Source organism: Nuphar pumila, chromosome 16 (genome assembly GCF_984573655.1).
Source record: "Nuphar pumila chromosome 16, dmNupPumi1.hap1.1, whole genome shotgun sequence".
NCBI classification, from domain to species: domain Eukaryota; kingdom Viridiplantae; phylum Streptophyta; class Magnoliopsida; order Nymphaeales; family Nymphaeaceae; genus Nuphar; species Nuphar pumila.
In genome coordinates, this window is record NC_143264.1 from 18,856,017 (window position 1) to 18,877,893 (window position 21,877).

Sequence of the window (21,877 nt, forward strand, 5' to 3'; positions counted from 1 at the left end):
ATAAAATAGTTGTTTATTAAACAACTATGTGAAAAGACAAATACCCCTATCGGGTATTATATATATATATATATATATATATATATATATATATATATATATATATATATATATATATATATAAAACATCTCTTGTCTACATAAAATGACACTTAAATAAGAGGCATAATAGGAGGAGAAACACACGTGGTAAGAGAGCTTGTAATGAAAACAAACTAATGTCATTAAGAAGGTAAGAAAAATATTTACAAATCAAGGCAAAAATATTAAATTTCACAACCTTTCGAAATACTATGGTTTAAAAAATAGATAGCCATTACAAATAAACATAATTATAATCTTCCATAATACAAATGGCCAAATATCCAAATGAGCGATACAATACACTCACAAAACCAAAGATCAAACAAACGTCAGTTAGAGCTAAACTATAAGCCGACAATCTAAACTGACAAAACTGAGGTACACCAAACTCACCCCAAAAAAAAACTCTGGTTGAACAAAAACATTGATCCAAAGGCCAATCAATTATCAATTAGATTTAAGACGTGTCAACATGACACTCATAAAATTTGATAATTATAAAATTGATAAGATGACTTGAGGTGCACACATAACTCACCTTAACGGCTAACTCTGACCCAACAATAAGGTAAAAAACAAAAGATGCATCATATAAAAAATCTGTGATGAACAAAACAAATGCCATGCAATAAATACTCACGGAAATCAATTTTCAAATAAGGGAGTTCATATATAAGAACCGATGTGAAAAAACAAAGTTTCAAATCAAATCCAATAACGGTAGATGAAAACTTAGAATGAATATAGTGCAATCATATGCATAGTTAATATGAGTAAGTTGTTTAGAGAGATATCTCAATCTAAATTACAAGTCTACTATGAGACAACAATTACATATAACATTAAAGAGGGCTCAATATAAAAATTAATATTTTATAAATAACAAGCATGCAATGAATCAAGTGCCACCAAAGGTCTAAGTGGACAAGCACGTCCATCAATAATGGACAAGTACTAAAGTGAACCATGATAGAAACACTTATAACACCCATAAAGGGCAAACACAAAGAAGTTTCTCACAATTCTCAACTTAATATTATTAAAAACATAATATTTAAATCTCATTCCAAACATGTAAGATAATGTTCATTAAAGGACCACGAGACTAAGAAAATAACACAATCATAAGAACCAACAAGAGAAACACCCAATAACATAACTATTGTCTCACAAAAGGCATTTATTAAAGTGAATGAATCCCATAAGAAATCATGCACAATACCTTGTGCAAGAATAGACAATCTCATTCATCATGTAAGGCAATCATAAGTGCACAATGATCAAATATCAATATAAAAATTATTTATTCATAAGCTATATCATAATTTTTAATACTTTATAAGCTACTTTAAGTTTTATATAAGAATATACCAAGAGTAAGGAGAGAAAAATTTAAACACAAGTTAAGCAAAAATTTCATAAGACCATACTTGTGAAAGCCACACAACACCATTTCAACTTATTTTAAAATATATGACAATTTTTCAAAAAGAAATAAACAAAGTTCAATAATAAATATGAACATGATTTGACATGTATAACCACGAATTGTTCAAATAAAGCATCTAAATGCCAACAATACATGCTCAAAAATACTATATCATATATGTACATATCAAATAAAACAAGTTCTGAAACTAAGATTCAAACTAGATCTCATAAAAGCATACACATATATAATTTCACAAGATCAAAGAAATATTATAAACCTTATAAAACATTTAATACAAATAAATCCAATGATAATTTACCCGCATCCACTTCGTGTCACGTTGACGCGGGTGCGACAACGTCCAAGGCGAGTCCGTGTGACATAGTCATTGAGGGATCAAGCCCAGGATTTCTTCTTATATACTCATTTTGATCATTCAAAGAGAATCTAACTTAGCTAACATAGGTCCAACGACTTGTACCCGTATATAGAGATGTCCACAATTTGGATTTAGATATGGTAGAGTAATCTAATCAGATTGTAATTTGATTCAATTTAGAGCTTTGGCTTTCATATCCGAATTGAATCCAAATTAGAAGCTGAGTTGATAGTTTTTAATAAAAATAACAAATAATTTTTTCAAGATAAGGAAAATGTTTGTTTTCTCACAAGTAACACTTAAAAGTATAAAATACATACCATGTCAAGATTTTCCTTGAATCCAAGCCAGACAATGATCATGAATCCTTCATGAAGCACGAACTCGAACCAAAGAATCCCAAGACCCAAAAGAGGCAAAATACCAAGAAGGATTTCTTGGCTCTGATACCATGTGATGAAATATGCAGAGATACAAGATGAGGGTCTCTAAGAGCTTACAAGATCATAAACACAAAGTGCACATGCACATACATAAGTCCAACTAAGGGACAATACAAGAACACAAAGGCACAACACAAGCACTAAGTGCATTCAAGGCATCAAAGGACTAAAGAGAAGAACACAAAACATAAAAAATATTCATCTTATTGAGCATGAATGCTTAAGAGAAGCATTAAGAAATGAAAGGGGATAAAACCCCCTATTTATACACATACAAGAGAGAGGAAGACCTCAATGTAGTTGTTGGACTGTTCCAACAACTAATATAGCTGTTGGACTGTTCCAACAACTCTATTTGGTATTTGACCAAATAATCCCTATAAAAATAGAAAAAGATAAAAAGAAAACAATAAAATAAAAGTACTAATATGGCCCTAATGGTCACAACCTATTACAAGGATTAAAAAGATCAAAATACCCCTAATGGGTATTTACCTATTATATCAATATAAATAAAATATATATACATAAATATATGAATATAGATATGTATATATATGTACAATATGAACCAAACATATATATATATATATATATATATATATATATATATACAACTTAACAACAATCACAAAGGCTACTCATGACATTATACCCAAGAATATAAATCAAGAGATAATATTCCATCAAATATAATAATCACTCATTAATCTCATAAATTTCAACTATCGAAGATCATACTCAATGAATCATTAATCCTTTACAAAATAATTTTGCACAATAAGATGGTTGTAAATATAGCAACAACTTAAAGTCAAACATTGATGTCACACAATCATAATAGCGCAATCTCATGAGTGCCTATAAAACATTCATGATATTTCTAAACAATTTATAGCCTCCATGACTTAATGAGTAAATCATTCAAGAGTTTAAAGCATATTTTTCAACATAGAAAATTCACACTGGATATCAAGAATCATGCTTTGAACTCAAAAAATCATGTAAACACATTCACACGATGATGAACATACAATCATGGTTTTAAAACTCGCTGAGTCAACTCGTTGACTCGGCTGACTCGGCTCGGCTCGGCCATCCAACGAGTCAACCCGGCAAGGCAAACTCAGCCTGACAAGACTCGGCCTTGACTCGGGCCTGACTCGGGCGAGTTTTGGGATGTTTGAAATTTGATTTTTTATTTGAGTTAAACAAACATGAGACGAAGTACGGTTGTTACAGACAGAACATATGTTTTGTCTGTTATGTTCTAAGGGTCTGTCCAATCTTGGACAAGCAATCAGACAGACCCTTAGGGTCTCTTGTGAGTGTGTCCTTAGTGGTTCTTGTGTTGGCTGATTTGGTGGACTGATGTGCTCATTGGATTTGTGGTATGTGTGCTCTTGGATCTTCCCTGTGTGTGTGTGTTAACTTCGTAACAGGTACTAAGTATCACTATCATAGCATAATCAACTATAATATTCATCATGTATTATCAGAAGCATAAAATTATGGAACTAAGTATATGTTGGAAACTGGTAATTGGCCTTGTGGTAGCCAGTAGCTAGAAGTCACTCAAGAGCGGATTCCTAACGTTTTCATAAATTTCTACCAATAAGACAAATGTCAACAGAGCTTCACATAAGTTCTTGATTGCTTGACAATGCACAAAACCATCAAAATACAAAAATCCCGCTAATTCATAAGAAACAACATTAGGAGCCAGTGTTCATAGGGAAAAGAGTTTTAGCTCTGTTTGGGAGTGAACAACCAGGATTTTATATGCTGCATCTCTTTCGAGAATTTTTGTCATGCCACTTAATTTCATATTTTTCAACTGACACCATAGTTATTCTTCAACTTACTCCGTACTCCTTTGTCTAAAAAAGAAATTTGAAGGCTATTTAGCAGGATATCCTAGAGTTTTTTGCTACAACATTAGTTGCTTTTAATGACCTTTGTTCATTTGTCAAGGATGTACATTTATATATGGTCACATGGACAACAAAAAGGACACATGGCATGCCATTGTTGTTCAATTTTTCATTAAGAATACTGTATAAGGGGGCATGACACAAGGGTAACTGGTAAGTTGGGAATATTCCTGTGAGATAGTCTGGGAGAGATCAGCCTATGCATTTTTCGATGCTACTGCTCTCTATGAATGGTTTAACTAGAAAATGACAAACCCAGGAAGTAATACAAGCAAAAACCAAGCTAATTTAGTTGATGCCAATTGTTATCAGTTCAAAAGCAACCTAAGAAAGAGTCACATCTCTCTCCCAGTTTCAGTGATTACATGCCTTTACACAACCCAAGGATCTCTTGTTTACTGAAAAACATGGTTTGAGACAAATTATAAATTGTTTTTCTTTTAAAATCAAAAGTTAACAAAACCCGGTCCGAGTCACCGAGTTGACCCGCCGAGTCACGAGTCAATAAAGAACGAGTCGAGTCCCGAGTCACGGGTTTTAAAACCTTGCATACAATATTACGGAGAACAAGAATATATTTGAAATATCATGCATATCACAAGCTAAAATTCATCAAAATATCATAATAATCACAAGACGATTCATGTGAATACACTCATTAAGCGTCATACGAGAGGACATATCATAAAATTTAGTATTTTGCAAAACATGAAAAACATATAAGATTTTAAGAAACTACATACTTTTGCAAAATACACTTATCTATAATCAAATTTTATGTTTACGCAAAACCATATGTCAAGATCATGGTTGCTAGTCGAGGAAGCAAGAGCGGGAAGCGAGGCACTTTTAAAATTTTAGGAAGCGGGAAGCGTGGGACGACTTAGAAGCGAATCACGAACCGTCTCGGAAGCGACCTAGGAAGCAAACCGAAACCGACCTAGGAAGCGAAACAAGAAGAAAAATAAAAATAAAAAAAATGAAAAAAAGAGGGAAGCGTGGGGGAAGCATGTTTCCCATAAAAGGGAAGCGTGCTTCCTATAATAGGGAAACACACTTCCTAAAAAAGGGATGCTTTCCCGCGCGTTTCGGAAGCGCGATGTTTCGGGCTTCTGAAATGCGTATAGGGGAAGCGCGCTTCCCCTATGGTATAGGCGCTTTCGGTAACTCTGGTCAAAGATACAATAATTTTTACAAATTCTACTTTCAATGGATTTATGGAAAACATATTCATTTTAAAATAATTCCATTTTAAACACATATGCCATAACATCACAGTGTACATACCGGAATGAGAAAGCCTTGAATCCAAGCCATTAATCAAGTTGAAAATTTTCCTTTGAAGTGTGATCACGAACAAGACTTCAAAACCATGATGCCTTGGCTTTGATACTGTGTCACGAAGTGGTGCGGAATCCAAGGCACTGAAAACCCAAACCCAAATACCAACATGGAATACACATGAATGAAAAATAAATACAACACAAGACTTTATGAATATGTATTTTCATTAATAATGAACCTTGAAATACATAAGCTAAAGAAAAACACTATACAAAATACCTCACTACACAAATACACTCACGCTCATGAGCCTATACTACTCATCACTCTCTCACCCACAATAGGCACACACACTCCACATATGTATATATATATATATATATATATATAGAGAGAGAGAGAGAGAGAGAGAGAGTCCTCTCTAGCCATTGAATTAGAAATCTAGCTGTTGAGTTTAGTTCCCAAGACAAATCTAGCTGTTGGGTTGAGTTCCCAACAACTAGACTGTTGGGCTTAGTTTCCAAGACAAATCTGGCTGTTGGGCTGAGTTCCTAACAACTAGTGTAAGGTCAACTTTAGTTGACTTTACAATGAATATATTATATATATACATATATATGTATATATACATAATATATTATATACATACAAAAAAGATATAGTAATCTTAACAATACATACTGTAATAAATGGACTAATTCATAGTGTAGCATCTTAAACTAATTTATCAAAAGTATGATTATCAGAATTATTTGGTGCATCTACTCTGAAAGGGGTGATCCTGCCTTTAGAAGTGGAGGAAGGTATATGACCATTGCCAGGAAAATTCATCTAACTCTGAAGGATTACGAATGTGTAGGATGCTTCTCCATCTTTCTTAAAGTTTGTCATTAGCAAAAGAAAAAGCTGTACTTTCACGTGCTCGTATACGAGAAGGAAGAAACAGAATGTTGGTTTATTACCACTGCATATAAAATGAAAAATGGTGCACGTCTTTGTGGCAAGCATGAGCAAGGTCTATGCTTTCAATCATCCACTTAAGTTGCGACCGGCATGCAAGTGGTTTGTGATCCAACTACATCTAGCAGAGCTAAATATCTCTTTATCTTAGTGGTGCTTGCACTCCCCTTCAATCATAATTTACCAAAATTGAAAAAAGAAAAGAAAAGAAAACTAGCGGAGCAACTATTAGTTCACGTGTCTGTCTTCTCAACACATGAAATATTGCTGATTCTTATCTTGCTATCCTATCGGGCTTTGTACAAGTTTAGTATCATTGATGAATTTTCTTGGACAATTTATTTACTGTATCTTTGTATTTTTATTTTATTATGTTAAATGTAGAGCCTGATATTTTTTTAATGATACCTAGGACCTTAACATTGGGATAGCATTATGGTTGGCAGCTGGAGGAGATGGCTGGGTAAATGAAGGGACTTCCAGTAAGTGCGAGCAAACTGATCAGCATTGTAGATACAAATCAGAAGCTAGAATTTTGCTGGTCGGTTCAGGTGCAGATGAGCAATGTGCTGGTTATGGTAGGCACAGAACTAAATATAGGCAAGGAGGGTAAGCTTTCTTTAGAATGTAAAATTGGCAATATCCTTTTGCTCTTATTTTTTTATTTACATGGAGAAACCGCCCTCAGGATCAGAGACCTAGCCATGCTGGCTCTGCCTGCTGTACTTACGGTCACTGTCCTGGCAGCGTAAAATTCTGTGGGCTTACTTTTTGCCCCCAGGGAGTCGCCACGCTTCGGCTTGTGCAAGGGGTGACGGCCATTGGATTTGAACCTAGACCACCTGCCTAGCAGCCTAGTTCCCATCCCACTACGCTAAACTCCTTTGCGGCTCCTTTTGTTCTTGCACTGTACAATGAGGAATCATTGTGAGACTGTTGCCTCTGTGTGACCATGTATTCTGTTATTTTACCATCAAATCACCTCAGAGATATCACATTCTCTGGCATGATTTTCATCTTGAATCATATTTTATATATATGATTTTTTGCATTTTTTTATTTTGCTATCAAATTTCTTTAGTTATTACATTTTTCAAATCCTGGCTCTTCTAAGAATATTCAAAAGGTTTAATTTTACAAATCTGTATATAACAAGAGATTCGGTTCAACAAGGCTTGAATTTTAGGGATTTAAAGTAACTTCATAATTGAAAGTAATGGGATAAATTGTAGGTTGTTTTTAATCACCTGAAACTGCTGCTTTTGGCATATGAATATCAAGAAAATGCGACATTGATTGCCCTTCAGTTCTTCATGATTATGTTGATATTCTCTATTTTGTTTGACTGACTTGGCAGCTAAAGTTATAATTAATAGGGGTTTTCTTTTTTGTTTTTTATTTACATGGGTCTTCACATATAGGAGCATTTTTGTTTCTGTTCCCAAGGTAGTTCAAGTATAGTGTTGTCAGATTGAATGTAGGCTTGTTCGTTGCTTTCAATTTTAGTTCATTACATTTGCTCATCCTTTTTCTGAATAAGCATTCTTCTTTCTGAAGTGTTCAACAATATGTCTGTTCTCTGTTGTTTATCAAAATCCATGCTCTCATGGTTACAAAACTTCTGAATGCTGAATCACTTCTCTTTCTGTCAGTTGGCTTGCCTTGCAGGAGGAACTGAAGTTGGATATGCAAAGAATATGGAAAAGGAACCTTGGCAGAGATGATAGATGCATATCTGACAATGGGAAGGAGGTACTTTCTGATCTCGTTCCTACTTAAATCAGTCATATTGAACCATCAAATTTGCTGTTATTTCAGGCTAGATTTCCATTCTTGGATGAGGACGTTATAAGGTATCTATTAGATATTCCCCTGTGGGAAGTTGCTGAACTTGATCAGCCCACTGGAAAAGGCGATAAGAAAATCCTAAGAGAGGTACTTCTTTTATTAATGGAAAACACCTAGTTTTTGCTTGTGGTTCATTCTTTCTAATTGAGTTGTTTTTGCAATTTTCTAGAACATGCCATTTTTTTGTTTTTTCTACTCTCATTGTGCCAGTTATTTTATTATTTTTATAGCAACTCATTCAAAGGAAGCTGCCCACCATAGTGCTCGGATAGTTATGGACTCATAGTTATTCATTGATATGTTGCATCTTCCTTGTATATAATGCTATACGCCATTTCAACTCCTGGGTATATATTCATATTTGCAGGCTCCATTCTTCTGTAGTTTGTGTGCTCTAAAAGTGTTTCAATTACTGTCCACCCATGACAAGGGATGTACTTTTTTCTTTTTTCTAGTGAGAAAGAGCTCTGCTGTTTTAATTTAGACAATGTTACAAAAGTATTAGGTCTTAAGGTTTAGGTATTTATGGATCCTCTGCCTAAAGATTTTCTTATGTTTTCATTCAGGATTACCCACATGATTTTTGGTGGTAGATCTCAACCATATTGGTTGAGGCTTCCAGCAAATATATCAAAGTCAGACGCTCCTGTTCTGTTACTATTTGATTTGGGTTTAGTTTGGATTCTCACTTGAGTCCATATTGAATTGGCTGCATTGTGTTGGTTGAAATGAAGAGTGCCTCGAATTTTTTATTTTTATTTTGCTTTTCAACATTGAATATTGTTGCCAGATGGTTAGGTTCTCAGCATCTTAACCAAGGAATCATGAGTTCAAGTCCATCCATACCTGCACAAATAGGTTTATGATTGCCTTTTATTATTTATCATTTTGTTCTCTAGTTATATTGTTTGACTTTCTGAAGTTCAGGACAGTGAAAAATTCTATTGTCTGATTATGATCAGCCTTGAATAACTGAATGATAATAATACCCTGGATGTCTTATGTGGGGCCTTTATCTATCATGTGGTTTGGTGTTATGTGATTTTAGTAACCTTTGAAGTGACATTGGCTTTACCTGGTATAAATCATTCCACAGTTGGAGTCATTGTGACATCAGCATGATATTGAATTTCTTTCAGTTTTATCACAGAAATTCGCTAGAATTGAATTCCTAACAAAATCATGAGAACTTAAAATTTAAAAATTTCTTCTATTTCCATTATATAGCAATTTTATATATTAATATTCTTAATTTTATTATATTTGTTATATTTTCCTAAATTTTCTTGTTTTTAACTAAATAATTTCTTTTTGGTTTATTGTGGGTTTTTCCTTTTCAATAAAATTTTAAGCTTTGATATTTGTGACTATGGTTGGCATCTAAAAAATGTGCCAGGGTGGAAAGCTTAAGATTTAATGGAATTTTGACACCCTATAAGGGTTTGAATCAATTTGTTGGGTTTTACTTAGCAAGGAAAAATCCTGGGACATTTTAAATAAATGTTTCTTTCTGGACTTCAAAATATCAGTAAAATCTCATATATTATACAGAAATATATATTATGATAGGCATGCTATTTAAATATCTTATATTATTCTTAGTTGGTTTTTATTCTCTTATTATTTTCTTATTGAACTGATTTTTTGTTGCATATTATCGAAACAGCAACGAACTCCTACGAACTCATTGTTCTTTGCTAAATCCTAATTCCATATGAATGAGAGAGCGTAGTTCTTTATTAAAAAGCCTCCCTAACCTCTTCCTGCTAAAGAGGGAAGCAAAATCGAGAAGCAAGACAAGAAGCAAGGGTTTTTTATGTCTGTGTGAAGCAGGATTCAAGAATGACTCAGAAATTCTTACATTGCAAATTAGGAAGTTATTTTAAAGTTCAAAAGTAAAAAGAGACAGTTATCAATTGATCATATTACATAGTACTATGCAAACTAAAGTTTTTTTTACTTTAAGGACATACTCCTATAATCTAAATAAACTTCTTATAATACCACTATAAAACTAGTTGATTATAATTATAGTAGATATAAATAAAATGATCACTGTGAACATCTTAAATTCAAAGAAGGATCCTCATTAATGTCATGATAACAAATGAATGGAAAATAAAGAATAAACTTTACTTATACAAATATTATATTATATGCGAAAAGGTGCATAATAGCATATATATTCTTCTAATGAGAAACAAATGTTGATCAGCTTTACATATTACACTTTTATGTGAAAAATTAAAAAATGAATTACCATGTAGAATTTTGGGGCTGCACACGAACCAAGTTCAAGCCAAGCTTGAGCTGGCTTGGCTTGTCTCATTAAAGAGAACAAGGTGTTCAAGCTCGGCTCGAGCTTCAACAGCCACTGTCCGTGAACTGTTTGAGTCGAGTTCGAGCTAAGATCGACTCGGCTCGAGCCAAATATTTTTAATTAAAAAAGTTGTGGAATCAGTGTAAAACATTATTGAAATCAACAGATAACTAGTGGATTTCGAACTGCAGACCTCTACACAAGGCTAAAGATTTACACACCAGAGTAAGACATTCTTTTTTTCTATTTTGGTAGCAAAAATATACACATATATGAAAACTGCATATTTATATAACTCTATGAACTGAGCAGAGCTTATTCGAGCTTGGCTCGTTTATGTGTTCTGCAGAGCCTGAGCCCATGCTCAAGCTGTTAAAGTATGTAATCAAACTTGTAATTTCACATATATATTTTATATATATAAGGTAATACATATACATATATATAATATATGTATATGTATTTACCAATTATATATATAAAATATATATATTCCTAGTAAGGGTAGTTTAGGAATTTTACACATATTCTTTTTCGAGAATATGTTTCTGTATTTATTTTCTTTTTCTTTTTTCTTTATTCCTTTTTCTTTTTGCATTTAATGCATTGTACTTGCATTGGGAGGGGACCAACCCACTAGTCGTTGAACCCTCCAATGGTCACATTTGTGACCGTTGGAGGGGCTCCAACGACTATGTGGAGCCCCTCCCAAGGCCTCCTCCAAGCCCTATATATATGAGCAGCTCCTCTTGTATTTTCTCAAGGGATTTGGGATTATTGCCCAACCTCTTTAGTTGTTTATGAAACTTATGAGTGCACTTGCACATTTGTGATTCGGTGTGTTGTGTTTGTTGTGCACAAGTGTTCTTGGGTGTATATGTTCACACATTTATTCTCAAGGTTATTGCGTTATCGACTAAAGTATCTTGTTGAAGATACTTTTACATGGTATCAGAGCCTCGTTGAAGAAGAAGAATTGCGATTCGCCTTCTCTTGCATTCCTCGAAAAGCGTGCCTTCAAGTTTTTTGAAATCAAAGAGGATCACCTTCTTCGAGTAATATTTTAGGAGCCTCTCTTGTCAAGAAAGACGCGAAAAGTAATTAAGGTACATACTATCCCTTGCATTCTTTCCTCTCTAATGGGCGAAAAAGACTCCTGTTTCTCCCTTGGGTTTAAGCTTAATGGCTCAAACTATCATGTTTGGGCCGGTAATATGGAAGCCCATATTAAAGGAAAGGGGCTTTGGGGTTACGTTCATGGATTCATACCGGAACCGCAACCCAAAATTACCATTATTGAAGGAGGGGATATTAAGATCCTTGAAGGGGATGAAAGACAAAAGGCTCTTGAAGAGTATTCTAAGAAACATGATGATTGGGAAATGAATAACTTCAAGATCTTATCTTGGATTTTTTCATCCGTTGAAACTAAGATAAACGCTAATATCATCAAATTTAAAAGGGCTTCCGAAGCTTGGGTATATCTTGAGAAAATGTACACCTCAAGAGATCTATCCCACAAGTACTTTCTCCAAAAGAGGGCTTTGACTCTCCAACAAAACGACATGACCATTCGGGAGTACTTTGCCGAATTATCCTCTATTTGGGACGAGCTCGCAATCCTAGAACCTAAATGTAGTGGTGAGGCAATCGAATTAATGCACAAACAACTTGAAGAAGACCGGTTCTTCAATTTTTTAAATGGCCTTAGACCCGAATTTGAACAAGTTCGGTCCTCTCTTCTCTTCGCCTTCACATCCCCCTCACTTGAAGATGTTATCACCAAGCTAAGTGGTGAAGAAACCCGTATGGGGATTGGCAAAAATAATCCTAGCATTCTTGTTACTTCCGCTACTCAAGAAGATGGTGAAATGGCTAATGCCGTGTCAAGACCGGGAAATAACATGAGGACCTATAGACTTCCTCATTTCAAGAATCAAGGTCAAGGAGGAAATGATCGGTATGGCAAAAGAGACTATAGCAAAGTGACTTGCTATCATTGTAAAGAACCCGGACATATCAAACCTTTATGTCCTAAATGAAAGAAATTGATTGCAACGGCTATGGCATCTCAAGTTGAAGAACGACCTTCTTCATCAAGTGAGTCTTTTTCTCTTCAACAAATCGTAGAAGCACTACAACCTCTTCTCAAGGGAGGTACTTCCGGAGCCGCTATGTCATCCTCTTCCCCCGGTAAGACATCTTGGCTTTTAGATTCCGGGGCATCCTTTCACATGACCCCTAGCTATTGCTCTCTTTCAATTTTTTTTAAAAATTCATTTCTATCATTTGTATCAACCGTGGACGGAACATCTCTTGAGATTAAAGGAATAGGTAACTTTGAAAAACAAGACTTCTTTGTTCCAAAAATTCGTTTTATTCCAAACCTTAACCTAAATCTTCTTTCCGTTTCCCAACTCTCGGACCATGGTTGCGATATAAAATTTTCTTCTAATAAATGTTGGATACAGGATCGCCAGTCCGGGAGATTGATTGGGGAAGGCTCTAGAAGAGGAGACCTCTACTACATAGATTTTCTTCAAGTTCCCAAGAGTCAATTTTGCAACGCCGTCCAAAACAAAGATATTCATGTATGGCATAAGAGATTGGGTCATCCCAATATAGTTAAAATCTCCTATTTGCCTTTTGTTAAACATCTTTGTAAAAATGACTTTTTGTGTAATGAATGCATTCTTGGGAAAATGAAATGTTTGCCTTTTCCTCAAAGATCCATGTTTACGACAAAACCATTTGAAATTGTCCATTCCGATGTATGGGGACCGGCTCCGGTAATGTCAAAAGGAGGATTCTCATATTATGTGATCTTTGTGGATGACTATACTAGGTTTTGTTGGATCTATTTCCTTAAACATAAACATGAAGTTTTTTCAACCTTTAAAAGTTTTCACATGATGATTTCAAATCAATTCAATGGATGTTTAAAAATCTTTAGGTTTGACTCTGGAGGAGAATACCTCTCAAATGAATTCAAAAGTTATCTTGAAAATTTTGGTATTCTTCACCAAAAATCTTGTCCGAAAACCCCTCAACAAAATGGGTTAGCCGAACGAAAGCACAGGCACATCATTGAAACAACTAGGACTTTGCTCATTTCTCAAAACATTCCAAAAAATCTTTGGGCTGAGGCAGCCCTTACTTCTGTCTATCTCATAAACCGACTCCCATCGAAAAATTTAAACAAAATTTTCCCCTTTGAAAAACTGTATGATAAGGAACCTGATTATAGCAGGTTAAGGGTCTTTGGGTGTAAATGTTTTGTTCTCACTGATAAGAATGACAAACTTTCTCCTAAAGCCATTCCTTGTGCCTTTCTTGGTTATTCTGAAACCCAAAAAGGGTTTCGTTGTTATGATATCAAAAGTGATAAATTGTATGTTTCCAGAAATGTGAGTTTTTTGGAAAATATTAGTGGATTTGAACGTTGTGACCCCCATAATGAAAATATGGATTATTCCTTTTTATTTGATTTACTGAATAAGGATGATGATACTAGTGATAATGAGTCCGATCAAAGTAACCCAAATGAATTTGAAACCGAGGAAAACATCTCCTTGCCTCCTTCGTCACATCAACCTATTGGATTACCTAGAGACCCTATCACCTACTCTCATAGAGATCAAAACAACTTTAGGAGTGCTCTTGACAAATATAATGATACCAGTTCCAGTGCCTCTCAGAATGAAGTGATCCCTCGTAGAACTGAGAGAAGTAGAAGGCCTCCTTCTAGGTTCATCTCCTATGACTCTTTTTCACCAAGATATAGAGTCTGCCTTAGTGCCATCCACTCTTATATAGAACCTAAAATTTTTGAAGAAGCACGAAAGTGCCCTGAATGGATTAATGCCATGGACAATGAACTTGAGGCTCTAAGAAGAGCCAAAACCTGGGAATTTCAAAATCTTCCTGAAGGCAAGAAAACAATAGGGTGCAGATGGGTTTTCAAAGTAAAAACTAAAAGTGATGGATTCCTTGAAAGGTATAAAGCTCGCTTGGTTGCAAAAGGATATAGTCAAGAATATGGTATTGACTATGAAGAAACTTTTGCTCCTATAGCTCGTATGGTCACTGTTCGATGTCTTATAACTGTTGCCTCTATCAACAAATGAAACATCTATCAAATGGATGTAAAAAATGCCTTTTTAAATGGCGACTTAAGCGAAGAAGTTTACATGGATGCTCTTCCTGGAATGGAAACTCCTAAGGGAAAGGTGTTTCGTCTTCAGAAAGCACTCTATGGCCTGAAACAAGCTCCCAAGGCTTGGTATGATAGATTTAACTCTGTTATGATTGAGAATGATTTTTCCTCTTGTTTTACTGACACTGCTCTATTTGTTAGAAAATCCAATGCAGGGATTATAATTTTACTTCTGTATGTTGATGATATGCTCATCACTAAGAGTGATTCTAACGGGGATAAGAGTATAAAATCTATCTTAAAAGATAAATTTGAAATGTCTGACTTGGGTTTTCTAACTTATTTTTTGGGAATTAAAGTAGCATACTCTCTTAGAGGATATTTCTTATCTCACACTAAGCTTGCTTCTGAGATCATTGACAGGTCAGGTATTACAGATGAGAAGCTTTGTGAAACTCCTGCGGTAGTAGGAGCAAAGATGAAAATTGATGATGGGGTTCCCCTTTTGGATCCTACACCCTACAGACAACTTGTAGGATCTCTGATGTATCTGAGTATTACCAGACCAGATATATCCCATGCAGTCCATACTGCAAGTCAGTTTCAGCATGCGCCTACATCCGTTCACATGAGTGCCATCTTACGAGTCGTAAGATACATAAAGGGTACTCTAAATAAGGGAGTTTTTCTGTCCTCTTCTTCTGACTTAAAATTGATTGCTTATACTGACTCAGATTGGGGAGGTGACCCAAATAACCGTCACTCCACCACTGGCTTTTGTGTGTTCTTAGGAGACTCACTAATTTCGTGGAGATGCAAGAAGCAGCAAAAGGTGTCGCTCTCCTCAACTGAAGTTGAATATCGTGCCATGGCAACTACTACCATGGAGATTGTTTGGATTCACCAACTGCTAGAAGACATGGGGATCAAAATTGAAGGACCCACCAAGCTATGCTGCGACAACAAGAGTGCAATCTACATTGCAAAGAATCACACCTTTCATGAGCGGACTAAACACATCGAAATAGACTGTCACTATGTTCGTGAAGCATATCTCCGAGGAGTTATTGATCTCCCTTATGTCACGTCCGAATATCAGTTGGCAGACTTCTTTACTAAAGCCTTGTGCGCTTCGCGGTTCAACTTCCTTCTTGGCAAACTTTCGGTCATCTTGCCCTAAGTTTGAGGGGGGGGTGTTAAATTATGTAATCAAACTTGTAATTTCGCATATATATTTTATATATATAAGGTAATACATATACATATATATAATATATGTATATACCAATTATATATATAAAATATATATATTCCTAGTATGGGTAGTTTAGGAATTTTACACATATTCTTTTTCGAGAATATGTTTTTGTATTTATTTTCTTTTTCTTTTTTCTTTATTCCTTTTTCTTTTTGCATTTAATGCATTGTACTTGCATTGGGAGGGGCCCAACCCACTAGTCGTTGGACCCTCCAACGGTCACATTTGTGACCGTTGGAGGGGCTCCAACGACTATGTGGAGCCCCTCCCAAGGCCTCCTCCAAGCCCTATATATATGGGCAGCTCCTCTTGTATTTTCTCAAGGGATTTGGGATTATAGCCCAACCTCTTTAGTTGTTTATGAAACTTATGAGTGCACTTGCACATTTGTGATTCGGTGTGTTGTGCTTGTTGTGCACAAGTGTTCTTGGGTGTGTATGTTCACACATTTATTCTCAAGGTTATTGCGTTATCGACTAAAGTATCTTGTTGAAGATACTTTTACACAAGCTTGGCTCATTTATTTTCGCAGACGAGTTCGAGCCGAGCTTAAACGGGTCGATCCCGAGCTAGCTCGGCTCGTTGTGCAGCCCTATAGAATTTATCCTTGAATTCAATTGCAGCTCCCTCCTCATCTGAACATTTTACATTTTAAAGAAAGTATAGTTCCTGCTTGCCTTAAAATGGGAAGCAAGCTTTAAAGGCTCTTGGTTTCCAGCTTCCCATGTGGTTGACAGATAAGTAACCCATGTCTTTGTATCAGCGAAGTGCTATTTCTTGCTCAATTTGTATTTGTACTTTGGATACCTTGTTATAGGTTAAACAAAGATAAGGTCTCATTTTCAGAGTCTGCTTAAGGATCCATTCAATTTTCTTATTTGCAATCCTGATTTTTTTTCTGTTGATTGATGTGCAGTTCATTAGTGTCATATGAAAATGTAATCATGCTAACTTGTTACTGGCATTTGTGCTTAAATTTTGGCAAGGTTGCTCTGTTGCTGGGATTGGAAAATGCAGCCACTTTACCAAAGAGAGCAATCCAGGTATGCTGCCTTATGCCCCTTTGCATATTTGCTACAAAATCCTTACCCTATTCTTGTTACTCTTATGAGTGTGTTTGATACGCAGGAAGCACCCAGTCCCGTGTTTGATACACAGGGTGCATGGTGTTCAGGACATGACAAACCGCATCCTGTGCAAGCGCTTTATGAAGTCTTGCACAGGACACACCAATCGCGCCCCTGGGGGTGTGACTGGCAAAGTCCAGAAATGCCATGTGTTCTGCCCACGTGGTGTTTGTCCTGCAATGCAATCTGGCCTATAATATCTAATTTTATATGTCAAATAGTTTTATATGTTCATTGGATTTGCATTTTAAAAACTCACCAAAATTTGGGTTTTTTATTGTTTCTTAGAGGCAGTTAATGAGTCTAGTTGAGCAGTTTTCAGTAGGTTGGATATCTGGCCTTAATGCTATCTGTAAGCTCCTCTAATTCTTTCGGTCGCTGATAGTAGCACTGCACAGAAGCCAAGTTCAAGTGGAGCTTGGGCTGGTTCAGCTTGGCTTGTTAGGAAAATCTGGTTACTCAAGCTTGGCTTGAGCTCGAGCAACCTGTGTCTGATGAGCTCGAGTCGAACTTGAGCTTGGCTCAGCTCGAGCCAATCATCTTTTGTGTAAAAAAGCTTTTGAAATCCATGTAAAAAGGTTTTTCAAACAATTATGGCAAGAGAGGGATTGAACTCGACACTTTTTTTTAGGTGACCAACATCTTACCCATCAGGGTAAGACCTTTTGTTATTCATTCAACTAACAAAGTAATATATACATATGAAAACTCCATCCTTATAAACTTTGTGAACCGACCCTAATCAGACTTATTGAGCTTATCCGAGCTCGATTACCTGTTCAAGTTTGGCTCATTTATATGTATCGAGCCTGAGCTCTTGCTCAAGCTCAGCTCATTTTCTCGGACGAGTTCAAGCCAAGCTTAGACGGGTCGAGCCTGAGCTAGCTCGGCTCGTTGTGCAGCCCTAGTTGATAGCTTGATCCTTACATATATACCTTGCTTTCTTCCTCTGCATTGTTTAGGTGTTGCTTTACCTGTTAAATGTTTTGACTTCCCATTACTCACTGATCTCAATTACATTTTCTTGTATGAAACGTGTCCTGTAAAAGTTTGATATAGGCTTCTTAGTCCTTCGGACTTGATTAAGTCTATGGATTTAATCTTTATAAGATGTTATCTGAAAATGGCTAACCACTGTCTTTGCTTTGCAGTTTGGCTCCAGGATAGCAAGAGAATCAAACCGAAAGAACTTCGGCAGCAACCGTGCCGCAAACCAGGCATCTGCAGGAGGTGTGGTAATTCATTCTCTATTACACTGAGTTGGTCATTGTTTGAAGAAACTCTGGATCCAAATATAGGATGCCATGACCCAGCTTGCTGTGGAGCCAGCGAGAGTGAAACTTTTGTCCGGGTATCTTGACCCCATGCATGTCATACGCCCCTTCATAGGCTCTGTTTGGGAGCCTTGAATCAAAGGTGTTGCAGTTTCCAATCTTTCATGCTCTCTGACTGTTTCGGAACACTGGTGTTGCCAAAACACTGCATTGGAAATGGAGTTGGTAGCCCCAACACCATTCACAAGATGTTTTTGGCAACTCCATCCTCAACACCACATTTCGGGAAAACCATAGGCAACACATGGAAATGATGTTTCCCATCTAAATGATGTATTATGGAAATGATCTTTTGGCTTCTGGTTGTATTTTTGTATGTATGTAATCTGAAGTAGGCGATGGAATCCGTCTTTTTAGTTTATATTCTGCCCCAGCAAATTGTATGATGGTACAAAATCAAGAAAAGGGTCATTTCCACAAGTTCTGCCGATAGCTAATATGCCATGTCGACTTGTTCTGTGATGCTTGTGATCAGGAGCAGGCCGGTTTTAAGCTTAACGGTTGGACCTAATGGGCCATGGCTCTTTTAACAAGTCCACAAAAGCAAGAGTGGTTACGGTCATACTGTATATCATCGGTCATATTGTAATCATCGGTTACAGTCATAATTGTATAGCACATCTCACTTGGGAACCATAAGATATGTGAGAGTGGGGTGCACACACATCCTCAAGTGAGATGTGCGATCGTGATGGAATATAACATCATATACAATATGTTGGTGACTGCCCTTGACATTTTTCAGGTCTGTCAAGTTATGGCCAACCAATGGCTCACCAGAGCTCATTAGGTTGGGGATAAGATTCGCAGGAGAGGAGTAAAGAAAGGGTGTTTTGGTCATTTAGCTTGTTAAATTAACTAAGGCTAACGTTTTAGAATGGTTAAGTAGACCATGATTTATGAGACGATTAACATGACCTATTGTTTTAAAAGAGAAGAATGCTTCCGGGAAAAGCTTTGAGGGATGAATGTGGCTTTTGCTTGGGGTTGGTATTTGAGATGACTCACTTCTGGCCTGGCTTGTGCTTGGTTTGTAAATAGCTCATTCAAACTAGTAAAATGGGCTTAACAAGCCAAACATAAACAAGTGTTTTGGCTCAGTTTAGAAAGACTCGCTGAATGGTAATAAATATATTTTAGAAATATTTTACTTCGCATGGTTCAATTTTAGCTCGTCCCCTCAAGCTTGGCTCATTTAGCTTGTTGATCATTCCTACTTTTGATTAATAAGAAAAAAATACTCCGTACTCAATGTATATTATTGTAAACTAGTACTTTATTGTAAACGACCCATCTCAGCTCACACTTCACTTGTTTACTCGGGCTTGAACACCTCAAGTTTGGCTCGTTTTACGTTAGTCTACAAAGTGGGGATCAATCCGAAAAAATACTTTTAAATGATTTATTCATAATTTGTAAAAAAAAATGCTTAAATGATTTGTTATTATCTGTATCTATAGAAAGTTCTACAGTATCCAAATATTGTCCAACCAATAAATTGTTAATATGCATTTTGATAACTATGGTTTAGTTAAAGGTGATACTGGAGGAGTTATTAGTTTTTTTCTCTTTTAGTAATCAAGCTGAGGTATTACTAGGGGTGGCAATCGGGTCGTGTTGGGTTGGCGGGTCAGCATACCTCAACACGAACCTGACCTGTTTATTAAACGGGTCGGTTGTGGCAAACACGAACCCGACCCGTTTATTAAACAGGTCGGCTGTGGCAAACACGAACCCGAGCCATTTATTAAACGGGTAACCCGACACGACACGATTAACCCGTTTAATAAACGGGTTGGGTTGACACAACCCGATTACACAACACGGGGACCCGTTTATTAAACGGGTTGACCCGATAGCATAGACACGATAACCGACCCGAGTAACCTGAATAACCTGTTTAATCATACTGGCCTTCAGACTGATGAGTTAAACTAAAACTGCCAATTGATGAAGCAGAATGACATGACGTGTGTTTCCTTTTTTCAAAATCTCATACCAATGGCAATAACCGAGAAGATCTAGGCAATTTTGTGCAGGAAATGGAGTAACAAGAAACAAGCTACGGACCATGCAAAGCAAGAGTTTTATCATTTATGATGGTTGAGAAATTGACATCCACGCAAAATAAGCACACAATCGGATGGGAGATGTAGATATATAGACAGCAAAAGAGAAGCTCATGACTCTTGTGCACTGCATCCCTCCAATCCCTTTTTTGTTTTGGGAACATGCATCTCTGCAAGGCAATCCCCATATTCTCAATTGAACTCACTGCGAGCCTTAGCATGGAGGATGGTGATCTACCTTCTTTCTTTCTTTTCCTCTCTCTTCTGAATGATGACGAGTTGGGTGAGTCAGTGCCTTTCTGGTGATGACAATGGAGAGAACTGGGAACCCTGAGGTTGGTCTTGGCCCTCGTGGATTTTAAGGTCAGTGAAATCCTCATTGGTCTGGCCAAGGCAGCCATTAGACGGTTTACAGCCAGCCTTGAGAGAGAACCTGAAAATGTGTATATGTAGAGAAGATTTGAACCTGACGCAGAAGTCAATGAAGATATTTTCATCATCTGTAGATGAAACGTACTGAAACATCTTTTGGCAGTCTTTTGTCCTTGTTTGCCTGGAAAAAAATCTTGCCTGTTCTAAATGCATCAATGACCAACATTTTAAGAAAAGGATTGTCTACACAGGCAACAAAAACCCGATCCTCATATTACAAAAGAACAATTGAAATAACCAAAATAATAAAAGCATACACATGAATGGCACGAATGATTCATTAGATGCCTTACTAAATTTCAAAACAAAAACATTAAAAACCAAACTAGATGCAAGCCTTCAACATATTACATTATCCATGATAATTGTAAAAATTAGTTCCATAAACAATTTAAAACCCATAAAAACTAAGAACCAAATTCAAAGTTAGTGTGCATAAATATAACTGCTCACAATCAGTAAAAATTGCAATCCAACATTAGTTGAAAACGCAACTAATCAGCAAAAGAGGTTAGGAAACCTAAGGCACCAATAAACAACAAACGTATTCCAGATGCATGGAGGCAAAAAATGCAATTGATCAAAATGATTTGTACTTACACTATTGAAAAGAAAAAAAAAACACTCACTATTAGCCAGAACTATATCTTTTAATTGTGCGTTCATCATATACAATAACACGATACATGCACAAAAATGCATTTTGAATAGCAAAAAGTTTGATAACTGAGAATTAGAAAAAAGGAAAAACACACACCTCATTAACTGCAAGTGTTTGCTCATTACTCTTCACTTTTTTCAGCTTCCTCAAGCCTAA

At 36.2% G+C, this 21,877-nt stretch overlaps 1 protein-coding gene across 2 annotated transcripts in view; it reads left to right on the forward strand.

Annotated features, from left to right (window-relative positions):
• Window positions 1-18,939, forward strand: part of LOC149813049 (Asparagine synthase family protein) — a 176,510-nt gene extending 157,571 nt beyond the window's left edge. For both annotated transcript variants that reach the window (XM_089990915.1, XM_089990916.1), the window contains exons 10-14: window positions 6,929-7,125; window positions 8,169-8,268; window positions 8,335-8,451; window positions 17,085-17,141; window positions 18,377-18,939. In XM_089990915.1, coding sequence (XP_089847041.1) covers window positions 6,929-7,125; window positions 8,169-8,268; window positions 8,335-8,451; window positions 17,085-17,141; window positions 18,377-18,484 — 579 coding nt within the window. In that variant the 3' untranslated portion in view covers window positions 18,485-18,939. The remainder of the gene's footprint in view (window positions 1-6,928; window positions 7,126-8,168; window positions 8,269-8,334; window positions 8,452-17,084; window positions 17,142-18,376) is intronic.
• Window positions 18,940-21,877: the final 2,938 nt, after the last annotated feature.